This window comes from Sesamum indicum, linkage group LG11 (assembly GCF_000512975.1).
Source record: "Sesamum indicum cultivar Zhongzhi No. 13 linkage group LG11, S_indicum_v1.0, whole genome shotgun sequence".
NCBI lineage: Eukaryota > Viridiplantae > Streptophyta > Magnoliopsida > Lamiales > Pedaliaceae > Sesamum > Sesamum indicum.
The window spans coordinates 10,079,205-10,094,042 of record NC_026155.1 but is presented as its reverse complement, the minus strand read 5'-3'; the positions used below and the strand labels follow the sequence as shown (position 1 = coordinate 10,094,042).

General features: G+C 32.7%; 2 protein-coding genes across 3 annotated transcripts; both read left to right on the top strand.

Annotated features, from left to right (window-relative positions):
• Positions 1,281–10,423, top strand: LOC105173864 (ethanolamine-phosphate cytidylyltransferase-like). 2 transcript variants are annotated; one of them, XM_011095763.2, is made up of 11 exons: positions 1,281–1,438; positions 3,155–3,193; positions 4,160–4,585; positions 4,909–5,144; positions 6,282–6,454; positions 7,780–7,851; positions 8,383–8,450; positions 8,628–8,748; positions 9,422–9,487; positions 9,593–9,715; positions 9,885–10,423. In XM_011095763.2, exons 3-11 carry the CDS (start codon positions 4,233–4,235, stop codon positions 9,954–9,956), a joined length of 1,284 nt encoding a protein of 427 aa, XP_011094065.1. In that variant the 5' UTR covers positions 1,281–1,438; positions 3,155–3,193; positions 4,160–4,232; the 3' UTR covers positions 9,957–10,423. The 2 variants fall into 2 exon arrangements, with proteins under 2 accessions (XP_011094065.1, XP_011094066.1); XM_011095764.2 differs by having other exon boundaries at positions 1,283–1,438; positions 3,106–3,193.
• Positions 11,521–13,758, top strand: LOC105173863 (DNA-directed RNA polymerase III subunit RPC7-like). Its single transcript, XM_011095761.2, has 8 exons — positions 11,521–11,658; positions 11,759–11,888; positions 12,378–12,500; positions 12,612–12,662; positions 12,798–12,844; positions 12,917–13,021; positions 13,325–13,379; positions 13,527–13,758. Exons 1-8 carry the CDS (start codon positions 11,569–11,571, stop codon positions 13,541–13,543), a joined length of 618 nt encoding a protein of 205 aa, XP_011094063.1. The 5' UTR covers positions 11,521–11,568; the 3' UTR covers positions 13,544–13,758.

The following is a 14,838-nucleotide window of genomic DNA, read 5'->3' as shown; positions in this document are numbered from 1 at the left end:
ACATATGGCTATCAATTAAGAATTTTTAGCCCCATAGTGGTAGTGTTTTCTTAAATAACAGCTGTGTCTTGCATTGATAAGTTGAACAAGTATGTACAATAGTATATTCAAAAGCAGTTACTTACACCAACGATGGTATTAGTTTAGTAGATGAAGTTAAAGTTGATGTTCCATGACTAATTTTAAGATCATGAGTTCGAATTCTATCATATGTATGATTCATTTTATCTTATTTTATGTGAGTTATTATAATTTATTTACGATCATATTGTTGATGCTTTCAATATAAGGATATTAGAAGCATCATAAACTAATAATTGGTTGTATTTTAAAATTTGTAAGTAGAAATAATAATTCATAATTTATTTTCCTGAATAATAATTCGACCAAATGAGAATTTGTATCTTTTCTATTGTATTGAGTTCCAATATTTTTTATTAGGTGGGGTTGTCTTTGACGGCTAATTCAACTGATTCAAGAATCTTGAACAATAATCGTTGATACTTCCACCATCTAAGAATTTTTTATTGGACACGTGTCCATATAATATTTGATAATTGACCCTCTATAAATACCGGTTGACTCTATTACACATTTATGCATTATTGGACACTTAGATATAACTCTTTGACCTTGTCAATTACCAACTATGAGATAGGCTTCAAAGGGTTAGAGTTGAGGATTACCATTGCAAGTTTGACGAGTTGTGTTGCAAGTCAACTATTTCTATAGATTGAGTACCCATCATGCATGGATCCTATCTCACACATTTATTCTTTTGACATAACTGTTGCGAGATACATCATAAGCGAAATATAGCTGAAGATCCTAAAAATGTTAAGGTTGCAAAAGTTGCTTACAACCTGAAGCATGTAAGATGATTATCTATAGTTTTTCTTTAATTGTATATTTAAGTGATTCGCGTGCACCAAAATAATAGAATGGTCATGTTTAATACATATATATATATATATTAAAGTTTAGAATGTACCGAGGTCGAGTTGTACAAACTTTAAAATAATAGAATAGATCCAAAAACTTATCAGAAAATCATAATTATATTATGGAAGGTCTTAATACGACTTTCATAAGATGTACCCGCATCAAACATAAATTTTTAAAAAATAATCAATTGCATGATATGAAAAAAAATTTATGAATATAGTATTAGACATTGTATATTTGGAATATATAAATATAATAATATATTTTGGACATGGTTGGGTTGTTAATCGATATTATACAGAAGTTTTGGGGCAAAAGAAGGAAAATGGGGAAAAATGCCAGCGATGTAAATATCTCCCAGTCCATGTGAACTTCTTTCTCCTCTTCAGACGAATTCCTTTCCTACCAAGCGTTTCTCGCCAAGTAGAGTGGAGAAGGCATTCATTGACGGGGTGGGCATCAACCACTCTCTGCAGTTTTCCGTCTTCTAAAGGTGAGTTCTAGAAAAGAACTACTGTTGATCCGATGCATGGCTTGAAAATTTTGTTTTCTGAAGTATTAATGTTTTTGCTTATAGAATTTGTAGTAATTGTTTGAATTAATTTATGTTTCTGTTCGTTGTTCTTCGTGATTGGGCTAATGATTTTTCCTTGGCAATTTCATTTCCCAATTTGTGTTCTTGGTTTGATTTAGGATTGGGGGGACTTCAGATTTGTAGAGGAGAAATGGGAAATTGACTGGATTTGTGAAGTATTTGGAGTTAGATGCATTCATTATTGAATCTGCTGCTCTATTTATTAATCTATAGGCAGGTTTAGCTAAATTTAGCATCTTATGACGATATTATTGTAGAAATAAAAGAAAGGACTTTTACTGCTGATGATTTGTGAGTTTGATTTTTCAATGGGCTTAGAATTGGAGAATTTAAATTTCCATTCAGGTGCCTTGAAGAACATAGAAAGAAATTAAGTTGAACTAAACGATTGCACAGCTCTACCAGACTGTTGAGAATTCACACAAGCCAAATCACACTAAGGAAGCAAAAAGGTTCATGTATAAAGATGCCAGTTGTGCAAAATTAAAACGCACAAAGAGAAACTGAAAAAGACAAACTTCACACCACATTTGGGGAGCCAATATAGCCTCCATATTTCTCATGAGTGATTGCATTAGTCCTATCAAACTATTCAATGTAGTTTAAATTATGGTTCCTTAAGAAAATTTCTGAACAAATATGGATATTATGGAACCAAAGCTGAAAGTGAAGCTGGATGATAAGAGACCGAAAATAAACTCGCCAGAAATCGGTGGTAGGATTGATCTTATAAGCAAATAGCTAGAGAGACTTCAAGTCTATATAGAGCAAAAGTGCCGAATGAGGTGCTCTGAAAAAAAAATAAATGGCCATGAGAGGCCATTGGTCATCATAAGACCATGATGATAAACCCCAAATTTCCAGATGAACATATTCCCTTAACAATCATTGAGATGAGATTTACATTTTTCTAATCAACTTTGCAGGGATTTTATTTGGAAAAAAGATAAAATCCAGCAGTTAATGCAAGTACTAAAAAGTAGAAAAGACATAGCCTGTGACTGGACTGTGGAGTTCTCAATAACACGCCTAGCATTAGGGAAGTAAAAGTGCAACCACAAACAAAATGAGGCAGTCCTATGAAATTGGAGTATGAGCATGAAAAAACTCAATTATTATGGTGTCGCCGAGAGGAGCTCGGTTACAGGCAGCAAAAAGAAAATTCGAGTTGAAAATAAACTTTTATGAAAGAAAATAGATTAAACCATGGCATTCCTATTGAAGTGAAAATTTGCTTCCTAATAACCCCTTCAAGAAGAAGATCAAAGCCACCGAATGACCCAGAGAAGATTGTCTAGGAAAAGCCATATGAAATAGGAATTTGAAAATTGTCTATTGCATTTTAAAAACTTAATAGAAGATTCTTGTAACTTGGATTGAATTTGTGAACCAGACAATTCCTTATAAAACAAGTAAAAGGAATAATTATAGATAACATATGACGTGCAAAAAAAGCCTTGCATGAAGCATCACATATTTATTTGCTTCAAGGAAAAGAAGCTGTTATATGAGATACCCATTTTTTACTTTCCTTTCTTACGTCCGCTTTATTTTCCATACAAAAGGTCCCATCTGTTATCTTTACAAGATTGACATTTGTACATCTCCTCACAGAAAGAGAAGAGGAGACGCAGACACCAACCAAGAAAAAAGGTGAAGTTTCTCATCCAACAGGACACATTATTTCTTTCAGAATCTAGATTTTTGGCAAATGCTTTAACTTTTTGTGCAATTTACTGTTTACTGCATGATATTTCTTTAAGCACGCACTGCCAATAAACAAAAAGGGTGTTTTTCTTTCGCACGCCATATTCAGATATATTATATGCTTCCATTTATTTCCTCAATTTTCTTGAAAATCAACAAACTTTCTTCGGCTTTGCTCAGGTTCATTTATTTATAGTTTTGTTCTTTTCTTCCGACTATTTAGATAGTTTTAATCTTTTATTGTTGCATCTGATGATTTTGTTGATAGATTAGGATGTCTGTGGGTTACACACAAGAAAGAATAGCTTTTGTTCTATATTTGAATTAAGTTTAAGTATGCTTGTTAAGCTTGCAGAATGATCCTCATATTATTTACCCAGATCTTATGTACCTTATTTTTGTTGTTCCTCTTCTTTTCATGGAACTATGAATTATTGTGATGATAATTGATACTTCAATCAATCGAAGTAGAATTGTTTCTGATATTGTCCGTTGTCAATAAGTTTTATGTGAGCCTGTTTTGTGGCGGTGTTCTTTCCAACAATTATGTCTTGACCATGTTTCATCCTGCACTGCAAGAGTTTTTGAGGTTGTACTTGCATTTGAAGATCAAGATTTGAAGATATGAACTCCAAAAAACTCCAGTGCAGATCCAAGGAACACAGAATGACTGAAAATAGCACAAGATGGTTGCTAAAGGATTTGAGCTTATAGTAACTCAACTTATCCAAACAAGTGAATGGACATGTTAAAATGGATTTGAAATTCTGCAGTTCAAAATTCTTCAAGCTAAACTTTATGATATTCTACCTTAAAAAGATCTACATTTTTGCATTTCTTCCCCATCCCTTCTTTTGTATAAGACGAGGGATATGTTTTAAGTAGTATAACTTATGTTGGGTTTAATTTCAGGGTTTGTGTCTCCTCTTAAATTGATTGCAAAGGCCTTCTCCAGGGCCTTAGAGAAGAGAAGAAGAGGAATCAGATGGAATTTGAGAGCAGCAGTTGGATAAAAGATGGGGTTTATTTCTACCCGCATCTGTTTGGTGGTATAATGATTACTTGTGCACTCCTCAGTTTTTCCACTAGCTACTTTGGTATGATTAGTGTTCCAACAATGCCTCACCTTTTTCCTGACTTGAGGGGTTTTCATAAGAAGAAATCTGCAAAGAAACGTGTTCGTGTGTATATGGATGGATGTTTTGATCTGATGCACTACGGACATGCCAATGCATTGAGACAAGCAAAGGCACTGGGAGATGAATTGGTTGTTGGAGTTGTAAGTGATGAAGAGATCATATCCAATAAAGGCCCTCCAGTTTTATCTATGCAGGAGAGGTATACATGCAACTATTAATCAGTTCTGTAGGTCTTGTGTTGAAGCACAATAACTAGTAAACTGCATAAAAGTTAGGAAAAAAATCTACTTTTTCCTTCTTTCCACTTTTCTAATAATTATGAATTCATAATCTTCATTCCTGATGGACTTTATTGGTAATAAAATATTGCAACGTAGTTTGTAGCATATGAGCTATTGCATTGGCAATTTTTGGCCAATATTCTATAGTTTTTGTGGCCAGGTCAAATTGAGAATTCTCATCATAGGACTGTCCATTAGATGATTCTTGTACTTGTGATCTAATTTGAGGTACTTTGTTCAGGCTGGCCCTTGTTAGTGGGTTGAAGTGGGTGGATGAAGTCATTCCAAATGCTCCTTATGAAATTACTGAAGAATTTATGAATCGACTTTTCAAGGAGCATAAGATTGACTACATTATACATGGTGATGATCCATGCCTTCTTCCTGATGGAACTGATGCTTATGCTCTAGCAAAGAAAGTTGGTCGCTACAAGCAGATCAAACGCACGGAAGGCGTCTCCAGCACAGATATTGTAGGTACTATTCCTCTTGTTCTGTTTTTAAGTTGTAACTAGTGTTCACTCAGAAAAATATCTTCTTCTTGGAAGGATCCTTTATGGATTATATGAAGTTGCTTCATTGTCTAACATTTTTAACAGTTGATAAAATGTTCTCCACCTCTCCTATTCAAGATATAGTTGACATATATATTTTTCGATGTGACTGTTAAAAAACCTTAGGCAGTGATAATTTAGGCAACTTTACTTGAATGAGATTAATAGACCTTCTTTTTCTCTGTTCAAAATCATAAGTCATCCATTCTGATTATTGTTTTTAGCACCACAAAGTTTAATTTGTCCCTTTATCCAGCCCTCTCAGTCTATGCAGTCGCTATCTTATTGTTGGCCGTTAAATTCTTTGGCTATAACAGTTGCTTAAATGCTACAGAGACATGATTGCCATTTTGTCAGAGAACTACTTCCTTGACAACAACCATTTTCATAGTTGCTAGCTGTGCTGCTGCCAGCATATGTTATGTAAAGATCATGGCAACATTGCATGTTTCTTTTCTTTTATGATGCCTACGGTCATTAGGAAGTAGTATGTTATGTGACACAGGAATGGTTTAGTGTCATTGTTACAATTGGAAAGCCAATTCCAGATTGCTACATATGTGTATATCTTGTAATTGAGTTAAGGTTCGTTATACTGGAAAGTTTGTACATTGTGGTACTTTATTTTCTGTATCCTCTGTCCCTTCACAAATTTTAATTCACCAATTCTTTGTGACTTGTGAAACCAATTAAGTGTTTATTTTTTCTCATGCCTCAGGATTTTATATTATACTTGTTCTACCACCTGATTAGCTTCATTTATTTATTTTGTCTTTATTGAGTTTGAAATTTAGTCTTATTTGGTACTTGGGTAAGTAAATGATTATGTATATCAGTTTATGATTTGTTATGACTCGTTTTATTCACAATTCTTGTTGCCTTCATTGTATATCAAATCTTATGTTTTTTCTTGCATCTCTCATTATCTTTTTCAGATTGTCCCTATTTTAACTTTATCATTTACATCTCCAAAGGAAATGTTAAGCTAGCAATTTAGCATCTTTGTGAGTAATGATTATGATTAGGTGTTATTTTGATCATGCCACTAATATGTATACAGGAAGAATACTTTCCTGTATTAAGGATGCTAAATCTGAGGAAGTATGCTTGGAATCATCTGGTGAATTTGATAACTCAAACAACACCCAGCATAACACATCTTTTACTAATGGTGGCCATATATCTCATTTCCTACCTACTTCCAGACGAATTGTGCAATTTTCAAATGGCAAGGTATGTTTAAACCCTTTTGCGAGAATGTCATCATGCTGATGATGGCATTTATGAAGATCTTTAACATATGAGTTGTTGTGCATAAATCAGCATATGCATAAGAGTTGTTGTGCATAAGAGTTGCCTAATTACCATATTGAGAAATAGTAACTGTTCTTTGAGATCTTATGTGATGTAGCTCAAGAAACAGTAGAAGATAGAGATTATGACTTACCAATGAACAAATAATGTAAGTTTTGTGAAACCAGATCTCCTATATGGTGCTTGTTCCAGTAATAACCTTTTCAGTATCACTCCTTCTGATAAACTTGGAGCACATGGTTTATTTCAACTTGGGCATGTTAACAATGACCTACATAATCTGTCAATTGCTTAATGTTAACAATGCTCAACTGGTAACTTGCTCTACAGCATTTGATAAAATCTTTTATCCAATCTAAAAGAAATAGAGTTTAATCACCTATGTGAAATTTATTTAAATTTAATCATGGATATATGATGTGAAGACTTGGATAAATAGAAATTCATTAATATCAAAAATATTAAGAAACAATTCATACATTTTAAACTGTAGTTTGTATTAATTCAGTCAAATAATCACATTCATTTTACTTCTTAGTTTCATGTATATTAACTTGTTTAAGTATTCACATTCAGTTCATATGATAATTTGTGCCTTTACAATGTTAAGGGCCTGTTTGGTTGTGTTTTCAATGAGATTTTTTCCACTTTTCACTATTTGGGTGGTTGGGATTTTGTTTGGTCAAGCCACTTTCATTGAGAATGCATTCCTATTTTAATTCTCAAATTTTTTAAATTATAGGTCACATGGGTTTGTCATACTTGTCTTATCTTGTCAACATGTCTTTTCTTGTTTCAAATCAATTAAAATTATTTCAAATGGCAAGACTCACTTTGATTATTTTATAATTTCACATATTCAATCAATTTGGTCATTTGTCACATCAAAAATACATATACCTATATTCAACATTCTCACACCTATATACCTACATTTGGAAACAACTAATCCAAACATATTCTCAGTTTTCGCACAAAAACCAATAAAGCATTTCTACCCATTTCCAAATATTGGAAACTGAAAATGAAAATGAAAACACAACCAAATGGGCCCTAAGATTTTCTTGCTCATACATGAATCACTTTGGACGATAAGGGGGAATACTTGTCTATTTTATTATAATATTGTTGGAAGACTATGGTGCTAAAATGTAGTAGTAGTTTTTTTCCACTTTTGACTGAAGGCTTAATCTTCTTCCGACGAAGCCTTCTTGGTTAAATTCCTTTGTTTTGTTTAATTTCAGGGGCCTGGACCAAATTCTCGTGTTGTTTACATTGATGGGGTATTTGATCTTTTTCATGCTGGGCACGTGGAGGTATTTTAAGGATTTGATGAAGCTTCTCTGTGGCAGCTTTAAGTTAATACATGTTGTGTTCACGGAATTTCAATCTTCTCTAAAGTAGATAACAATCTTTTCTAAACTAGATATCTCTGTTTCTGGATAAATCAGGGAAGTAAATCCTTCTAATCGACACCTGAAAGATGTCTATTTTCATGAGGTTAATAGGATTTTCAGGATTTAATGTTTACCTGTTTGTTAAATATTTTTCCTTGGATTGCTTACTAATTCACTCTCTGGGAAAACACACACTGTGAAGCATGGCCGTGAAGCTTGTAGTAGTTAAAGGGCTGCTTCTGATAAGATTTCTTTCCCTTGTTCTTTTAAGGAAAAAAATTAGTATATGAGAAAATGCGTGGAAGTAAATTTTTGACTGCATCACTACTTTTATTTTGCTTCTAGTTCCATGTCTTCACTTATTGAAATCACCATGTCAATATTATTCTCTTTGCAGTGATGTTTGATATGGAATGATTTGATTATAAATTGCTTTTTGTGAGTGCACAGATTCTAAAGAGAGCCAGACAACTTGGAGATTTTCTTCTTGTCGGTATTTACGCTGATCAGACTGTTAGGTATTGCTCTGCATTACACTTGTAACTCTATGGTGATGTTCTCAAATTATGTATCTCATTGATGATCTAATATTTGCAAAGTAGCAATAAAGAAACAATAGTATCAGTATGATCAACATGTTGTTTTGGTTCGTGTTTGAGATAGTAGAAAGAATGTAATCAATTCCTCTTTTTCAGTGAGCTCCGTGGGAACCATTTCCCTCTAATGAATCTCCATGAGCGTAGCCTTAGCGTACTGGCATGCCGTTATGTTGATGAGGTTATTATTGGTGCACCCTGGGAAGTTACTAAAGATATGGTACGTTATACCTACACTCGGAATGATGCGTCTTGTGCCTAAACTATATTGCATGATGATATATGAAGACGATACAATAATATGATAATTATGAAAAATATAGGATAAAATATAACTTGTATATGTAAACCCAAAAAGAAAATTTATGTAAACTAAGAAAATATAATGTAAAAGTTATATTACTTATTAATTTGTGTAATAGACAATGATCATGCTAACAAGAAAGTAAGTTATGAACTATATGAATACCGACGCATTAAGACCATGCAGTGTAATTACAAATGTAAGATAATATAAAATTATTTCATAGTCCAATTTATGATACTTTTACTTTTTATTTTCTCTACCACAATTTGTATTTTAGTATTTTTAAACACGTTTAATGTGTTGAAGGTGTCAGATAGAACTTTTTATTAAAATAATCTTTTGTTAGTATTCTGTAGACATTTTCAAGTATTGATACTTATCCCAAAGAGGAGATTTATGGTTTTGCAAGAGTTAAAATCCCACATTTCAAAAGTTGATGTATAATCATCTGTGTTTGATGAATTAATTGCTCCCACCCTAACCATATTTCCAAGTTCTTAATCTGCAACTCTTTTCTAATTTTACTTTACATTATTTTGCTGTTACAATTCTCTTTTTTCTTGTTATTTTTGCGTGGTGCTTAAAGATTACAACTTTCAACATATCTTTGGTCGTGCATGGGACGATTGCAGAGAAAAATCCTCTGTTGAATGTAAGTCTTAACAATTTTCCAATTCTTGTACATAAATATATATATAACCAGACTCCAGCTAATTATGAAAAAGTATATGTTAAAAATGTCAATTACATCATGCAGGGCGAGTCAGACCCCTATGTGGTTCCGAAGAGTATGGGAATTTTCCAAATGCTTGAGAGCCCAGAAGATATCACTACAACTTCCATAGCCGAAAGGATTATTGCCAACCACGAGATTTATCTGGTATTCTTCATCTGTTTTTACCTAGGTTTCTGGGGAGCTGTTTGAATATGTAGCTTATATAGTCTGTTAATGCATTTATTTGAAATATTTAATCTGCTATCACCTGGCCTTAGTATATCTCTTTGGCTTAATGCATCAAAATAATGCATTTTTTCTTCAATTGTCTCAGAAACGAAATGCCAAGAAAGAAGCAAGCGAAAAGAAATATTATGCCGAGAAGAAATATGTAGCTGTGGACTGAAGGCACCTGAAAAAGAATTGCAATTAACAAAATTTGAGATATATCTCTCCTCTCAAGGTGACTGACATGATCTAAGAGAAGCTACATTGCAGTAATTTTGTTCTTTGAAATCTATGAAGGCCAAAATGGCAAAATACAAAAACACAAGCTAGGCCGGTGATTTGATTTAGCGGTCTGCTTCGGGTATCTATTAAATTATTGATAATTAGTTATAGAGTTAATCTTTTAGAAGTTTTTACCATAGTTATTGTAAATTGGCCGATATCACTTGATTACTCATGCCATGGCGCACTTCTTGCTTTCATTCGTATGTATGCCTCAGTCTTAGAACTGGAGCGGATCGCCATCGAGGTTTTTACACCTTGTATGTTTGTTTGTTGTTGTTGATGTAAGCTTGAAATTCATTCTAGCTTTTAGGAAACTTGTTTGACTTCGTTTTGTTTTTTAATTAAATATACAATTTTTGAGCTCGGTCTTATTGAGCCATGATAGATATGTATACATGACTTTCCAGACATGTTGAGTTCAATGCGAAATTTCATTTGCGAGCTTATTGATGGTATACATTACAAAACTTTGAATTTCATGATTCTTTTATATATTAAAATTGAAGTTGCAATATCCACTACTAGGAATGAAGCAACAACATTTATTTTATCAAACATTGTAAGTTGATTCATATAAAGTTACGTCCTCAATAAGATTTATAAACTCAAAGTATTTAATGAAATTAAATTTGTAACAACCAATCAAAATATTACTCACTTCACTATTAAACCACTTCATTGGTATAAAGATATGAATAAAAGCATTAACGACATTTTATAACCTTTGGATTTTTTTTTTTTTTTATAGTACAAACTAGAAAGAGCCAGATTGATTTGGGATTCTCTCAATTGAAGAAAGGAGGGGGGGAGAAGGAAAAAGAAAAACGATTCTATGGAGCAAATTACTATTTCAATAATTTTGAGTTCATGTGTTATGTATAGTTATTTATTTTAGGGATAATTATGCTTTCCTCCTTTAAAATTTGATGTAATTACATGTAAAATCTTTTTTGGTTTGAAAATTTACATCTAACACCACTAAGGTTTGCTTTTGTATAACAAATAAGTTTCTCTACTAGTCAAAATTTTTGAATTTGTTGATATTAATAAAAAAATTGAATAAAGATTAATATTTAGCTTCGATTGACTGATTGTGACTTATTGTAACTCAAATATTTTTTTCGAAACTACCCTTATAACGGTGAAAATATACATTCTTATTAATATTAATTTTCATTCATTTTTTTGTTAATATTAGCAAATTCTGTCAATTTTGACTAACAAAGGAACTTATTTGTAAGACCAAAATAAATTTTGAAGGGTGTTATGTGTAATTTTCAAATTATAGGCAATTTACGTATAATTACACCATAGAAGGGAATGTAATTATTTCTCTATTTTAAAATGTGTTTATTCTGAGTTGTTTTATTATTTTTTATTATATTAATAAATTAATTGAATAAATTATTTTTAATTTATTGAAATATTGCTATATATTCTTTTTAAAAATCATTTTAGGGTAGAAATCTTTGTATACACCAAAAAACTAGAGAGTACCATCGTAAATGGCCTTCAGAGGAAGGGGGCGGGGACGCGGTGGCTTCGGCGGTGGTGGATTCCGACCGGCAAAGCAAGAGCCATTGGAACTGTTTCCAGTAACTATTTCAGCTTGCGCTTTATATTTCAGCCGGGGCGAGCGGTTTTGCATTGGATTGAGTAGCTAATTTGATTTCTTTGATTGATTAAATGTTTTAGGAAATTGAGGGTTTGGGTACTGCAGAGTATTCGACTGCTCAGATTGAGTTGATAAAATGGTCTTCGGGTTTCCACAAGTACTGGAACTCCTCTCCTTATTATTACGAAGATAGAACTGAACGTCCCGAGAGTATGTATCTCTTTTTTCTGCAGAAGTTTATGGCCGGCGCTTACTGATTCTGTATTGATAGGTTCATTTGAGTTTGTATTTTTTATTTTATTGTGTTGTAATCGGCAAATTGACAGTTGTGGTGAATTGTTGATAAATTGGAAAAAAACAGAAAGGAGGAGAAGGAAATTCTCCAAAGTCTCGATGTGGTTTCTGATAAGGGGACATGTTACATTGTAAATGTTAGAATCATTTATTCTATTTACATTAGTGAGATGAATTTGCATTGTAAATGTCGAATGGCAAATTTATATTACTTCAAACTACTTCATTTCTTATGCTCTTTGCTTTTGCTTGTAAAATATCTGAATTTGTTATGCAGATTCATATTAGTTTGATTTGAAAAACTTCTATTGTAGTTTGTTTGCCAAAACAACTCAGAATCTTTTTTACCTGAAAGCATGCCTGCAATGTGTTGATTTTGTATATTATCGTAACTTATGATTGCAGAAGTAGACAAACCAGACATAGAAAGATATTCGGATAGGAATTTGCATGCAGGAAAGGTTAAACCACCACTCTGGCACTTCATTAAACTGGATGCAGATCATGTTCCGGCCGAGCTAGCTAGAGGTTTATGTTCATATGTAGTTTATGAATCATTTACAGTTTCAGATGTCTCGGATTGTAGCTTCGGCTTTTACGAGGTGCATTCATATTTTCTTGTTTTAATGAATCAAATAGGTGAGAAGAAGCAAAAGCTTGTTAAGAGAGTTCGATGGAACCCCGAATCAGGTATCACTTTGATTTGAGATATTCAACTTAATGATGGACACTGATTATTCTTGCGTCTTCTTTTTTTGGGGTTCTAAACAAGAAAATCAAAGAAATTTGGACAGAATGTTAGATGATGAAGGTGTTTCATTGCAGACTTGCAGAAACTGGATCTCTTTGAGAAGCTTGAACAGAAGCATCAGGTATATCTTACCACATATGGAATGTCATGTTGTTTTCCTTAATTGTTTCTCTCTGCAACTTCAAATTTCCAGGGCCAAGAAGGAACTGAAAAGAAAGAAAATGAAGAGGAAGAAGAAGAAGATGGAGGAAATGAAGAAGATGAAGGAGAATTCAGTGATGAGGGCGATTATGAACAGGTATGATAGATACTCTGCTTGTCGTGTACATGGACTGGTTTACCTCGTTGGTTAACTTTATTTAAGTCCTGTTTAATTGAGTACTAACATACACTTGCTGTTGTGTGCCAATCATTTATTGCAATATATTGCAGCAATCTTATTACTGCTTGTTTTGTCCACCTATTGGCTTTCTCATGTAAGATGAATCAACCATGGGCTGGAAACTGCAATTGTCTGACCTGAAAATTCAAATTATTCCAGTTCCAATTGTATTTGTGAAATGTATTATCCTGATGTAAGATTACAATTGTAATTTTACAGGCTGAATATTGTGATGATGATGAAGATGATTTCAATATGGCTGATGACAACAATGGTATGCTTTGTCTTGGCTATGCTTTCTGCTTTATATTCGCTTCAGCAGTTCATTTCTTGTTTCTTGGACCAATTTCACTATTGACATATGCGAAACCCTACATTATGACTTCTTATTCTTTACATTGATGAAATTGTGATATTGCAGATGAGCCGTTTTATTGAGTTCTCATTGTGGGATTGCGTCACCCAATTTGGTTCGAGTTGGATCCTATCTTGCATCGGGTACATTGTTCTATTCTCCATTCTCCCTCTCAGAGCAGGCAACATCTTTCGAATCTAGTTTATTTATTAAAACAATTCCGATAATTGTATTGCAGTAGTCTTGCGCGTATATTAGCCAAAAAAAAGAAGAGAAAATTTTCAAAAAGTTGATGCCATACATGTTATCTTTGCAATGCTTGCATAACACACATGTCCTACATACCTCTCCTGCCTTTTAGATGGTGTTACGAAATTGTCAGTTCCACTGATATTATGTAGGGTTTATTTCACAATAATTCATGAGAGGCTACTTATTTTGCCAAGGAATAGCGCCTCCTCCCAATAGATCGGTTCAATTAACACATCGATATAACTAAAATAGTGAAACATATTACAATAAATTTGGGCACAAATATTCATAGATGTAGCGGACTTCAAACTCATAACCTCAAATTTGTTATAAGATCTTTAACTTTGACAACAAAACCAAGACAGTATGGGTGCATACCCTTATTTATGAAGTCAATTCTTTCTAAAGAGAAGGACTGCAGAATGTGTCAAGAATATGGTAATGGCAGCATGTCTCACGAAACAAGGTAAATTCCACACAAAAGAAGAAAATATATTAGTAACCTAAAATATAAAATTACAGTATTAAAATTGTCACTGAAATTTCTTATATATGTATCAAAATTATAGTAATAATTCCATAAGAAAATTATGTTCACTAAATTTGTACAATAAGAATTGTAAAAGTTGTCAAGACTGACAACTTTTAACATTTCATTAGACTTGTCACTAACCCTTTTCACTAAGGAAAGAATCAATGTAAAATCAAACACACACACACACACACACACAGTATCACTAATATAATATCACATATTATAAAACCGACCAACTACGCACCATTTCTGATGAGATTAAATTAAATCCCAATTATATATATTGAAAAATAAAAAATACATCGTTACAATAAACATCTTTCAGTGTGAACTGAATACATTAATTATAATAAATAATAAATAAATCAAAACTTAAATGAGTGGGATAAATACCCATATATATATATTTCATAAAAATAAAAGTCCAGTAAATGATACTTTGAAATTTTTGAAATATAATATTCAAAAGAAGAATCGCAGAGCTTTCTAATGAAGTTGAAATAAATCATTATAGGCAATGAATGAGCAGAGGAGTGAGAAATAAACTAAAATAAAAATTTACTGGCAATGAATAAAGGAAGGGGGGGGGGA

Coding starts and splice junctions, on each gene's coding strand:
- LOC105173864 (XM_011095763.2), top strand. CDS start 4,233: ATGGAATTTGAGAGCAGCAGTTGGATAAAAGATGGGGTTTATTTCTAC. Junction 8,749..9,421: donor GGGAAGTTACTAAAGATATG/GTACGTTATACC, acceptor TGGTGCTTAAAG/ATTACAACTTTCAACATATC. Junction 9,716..9,884: donor CCAACCACGAGATTTATCTG/GTATTCTTCATC, acceptor CAATTGTCTCAG/AAACGAAATGCCAAGAAAGA.
- LOC105173863 (XM_011095761.2), top strand. CDS start 11,569: ATGGCCTTCAGAGGAAGGGGGCGGGGACGCGGTGGCTTCGGCGGTGGT. Junction 11,659..11,758: donor AGCCATTGGAACTGTTTCCA/GTAACTATTTCA, acceptor TAAATGTTTTAG/GAAATTGAGGGTTTGGGTAC. Junction 13,022..13,324: donor ATGAGGGCGATTATGAACAG/GTATGATAGATA, acceptor GTAATTTTACAG/GCTGAATATTGTGATGATGA.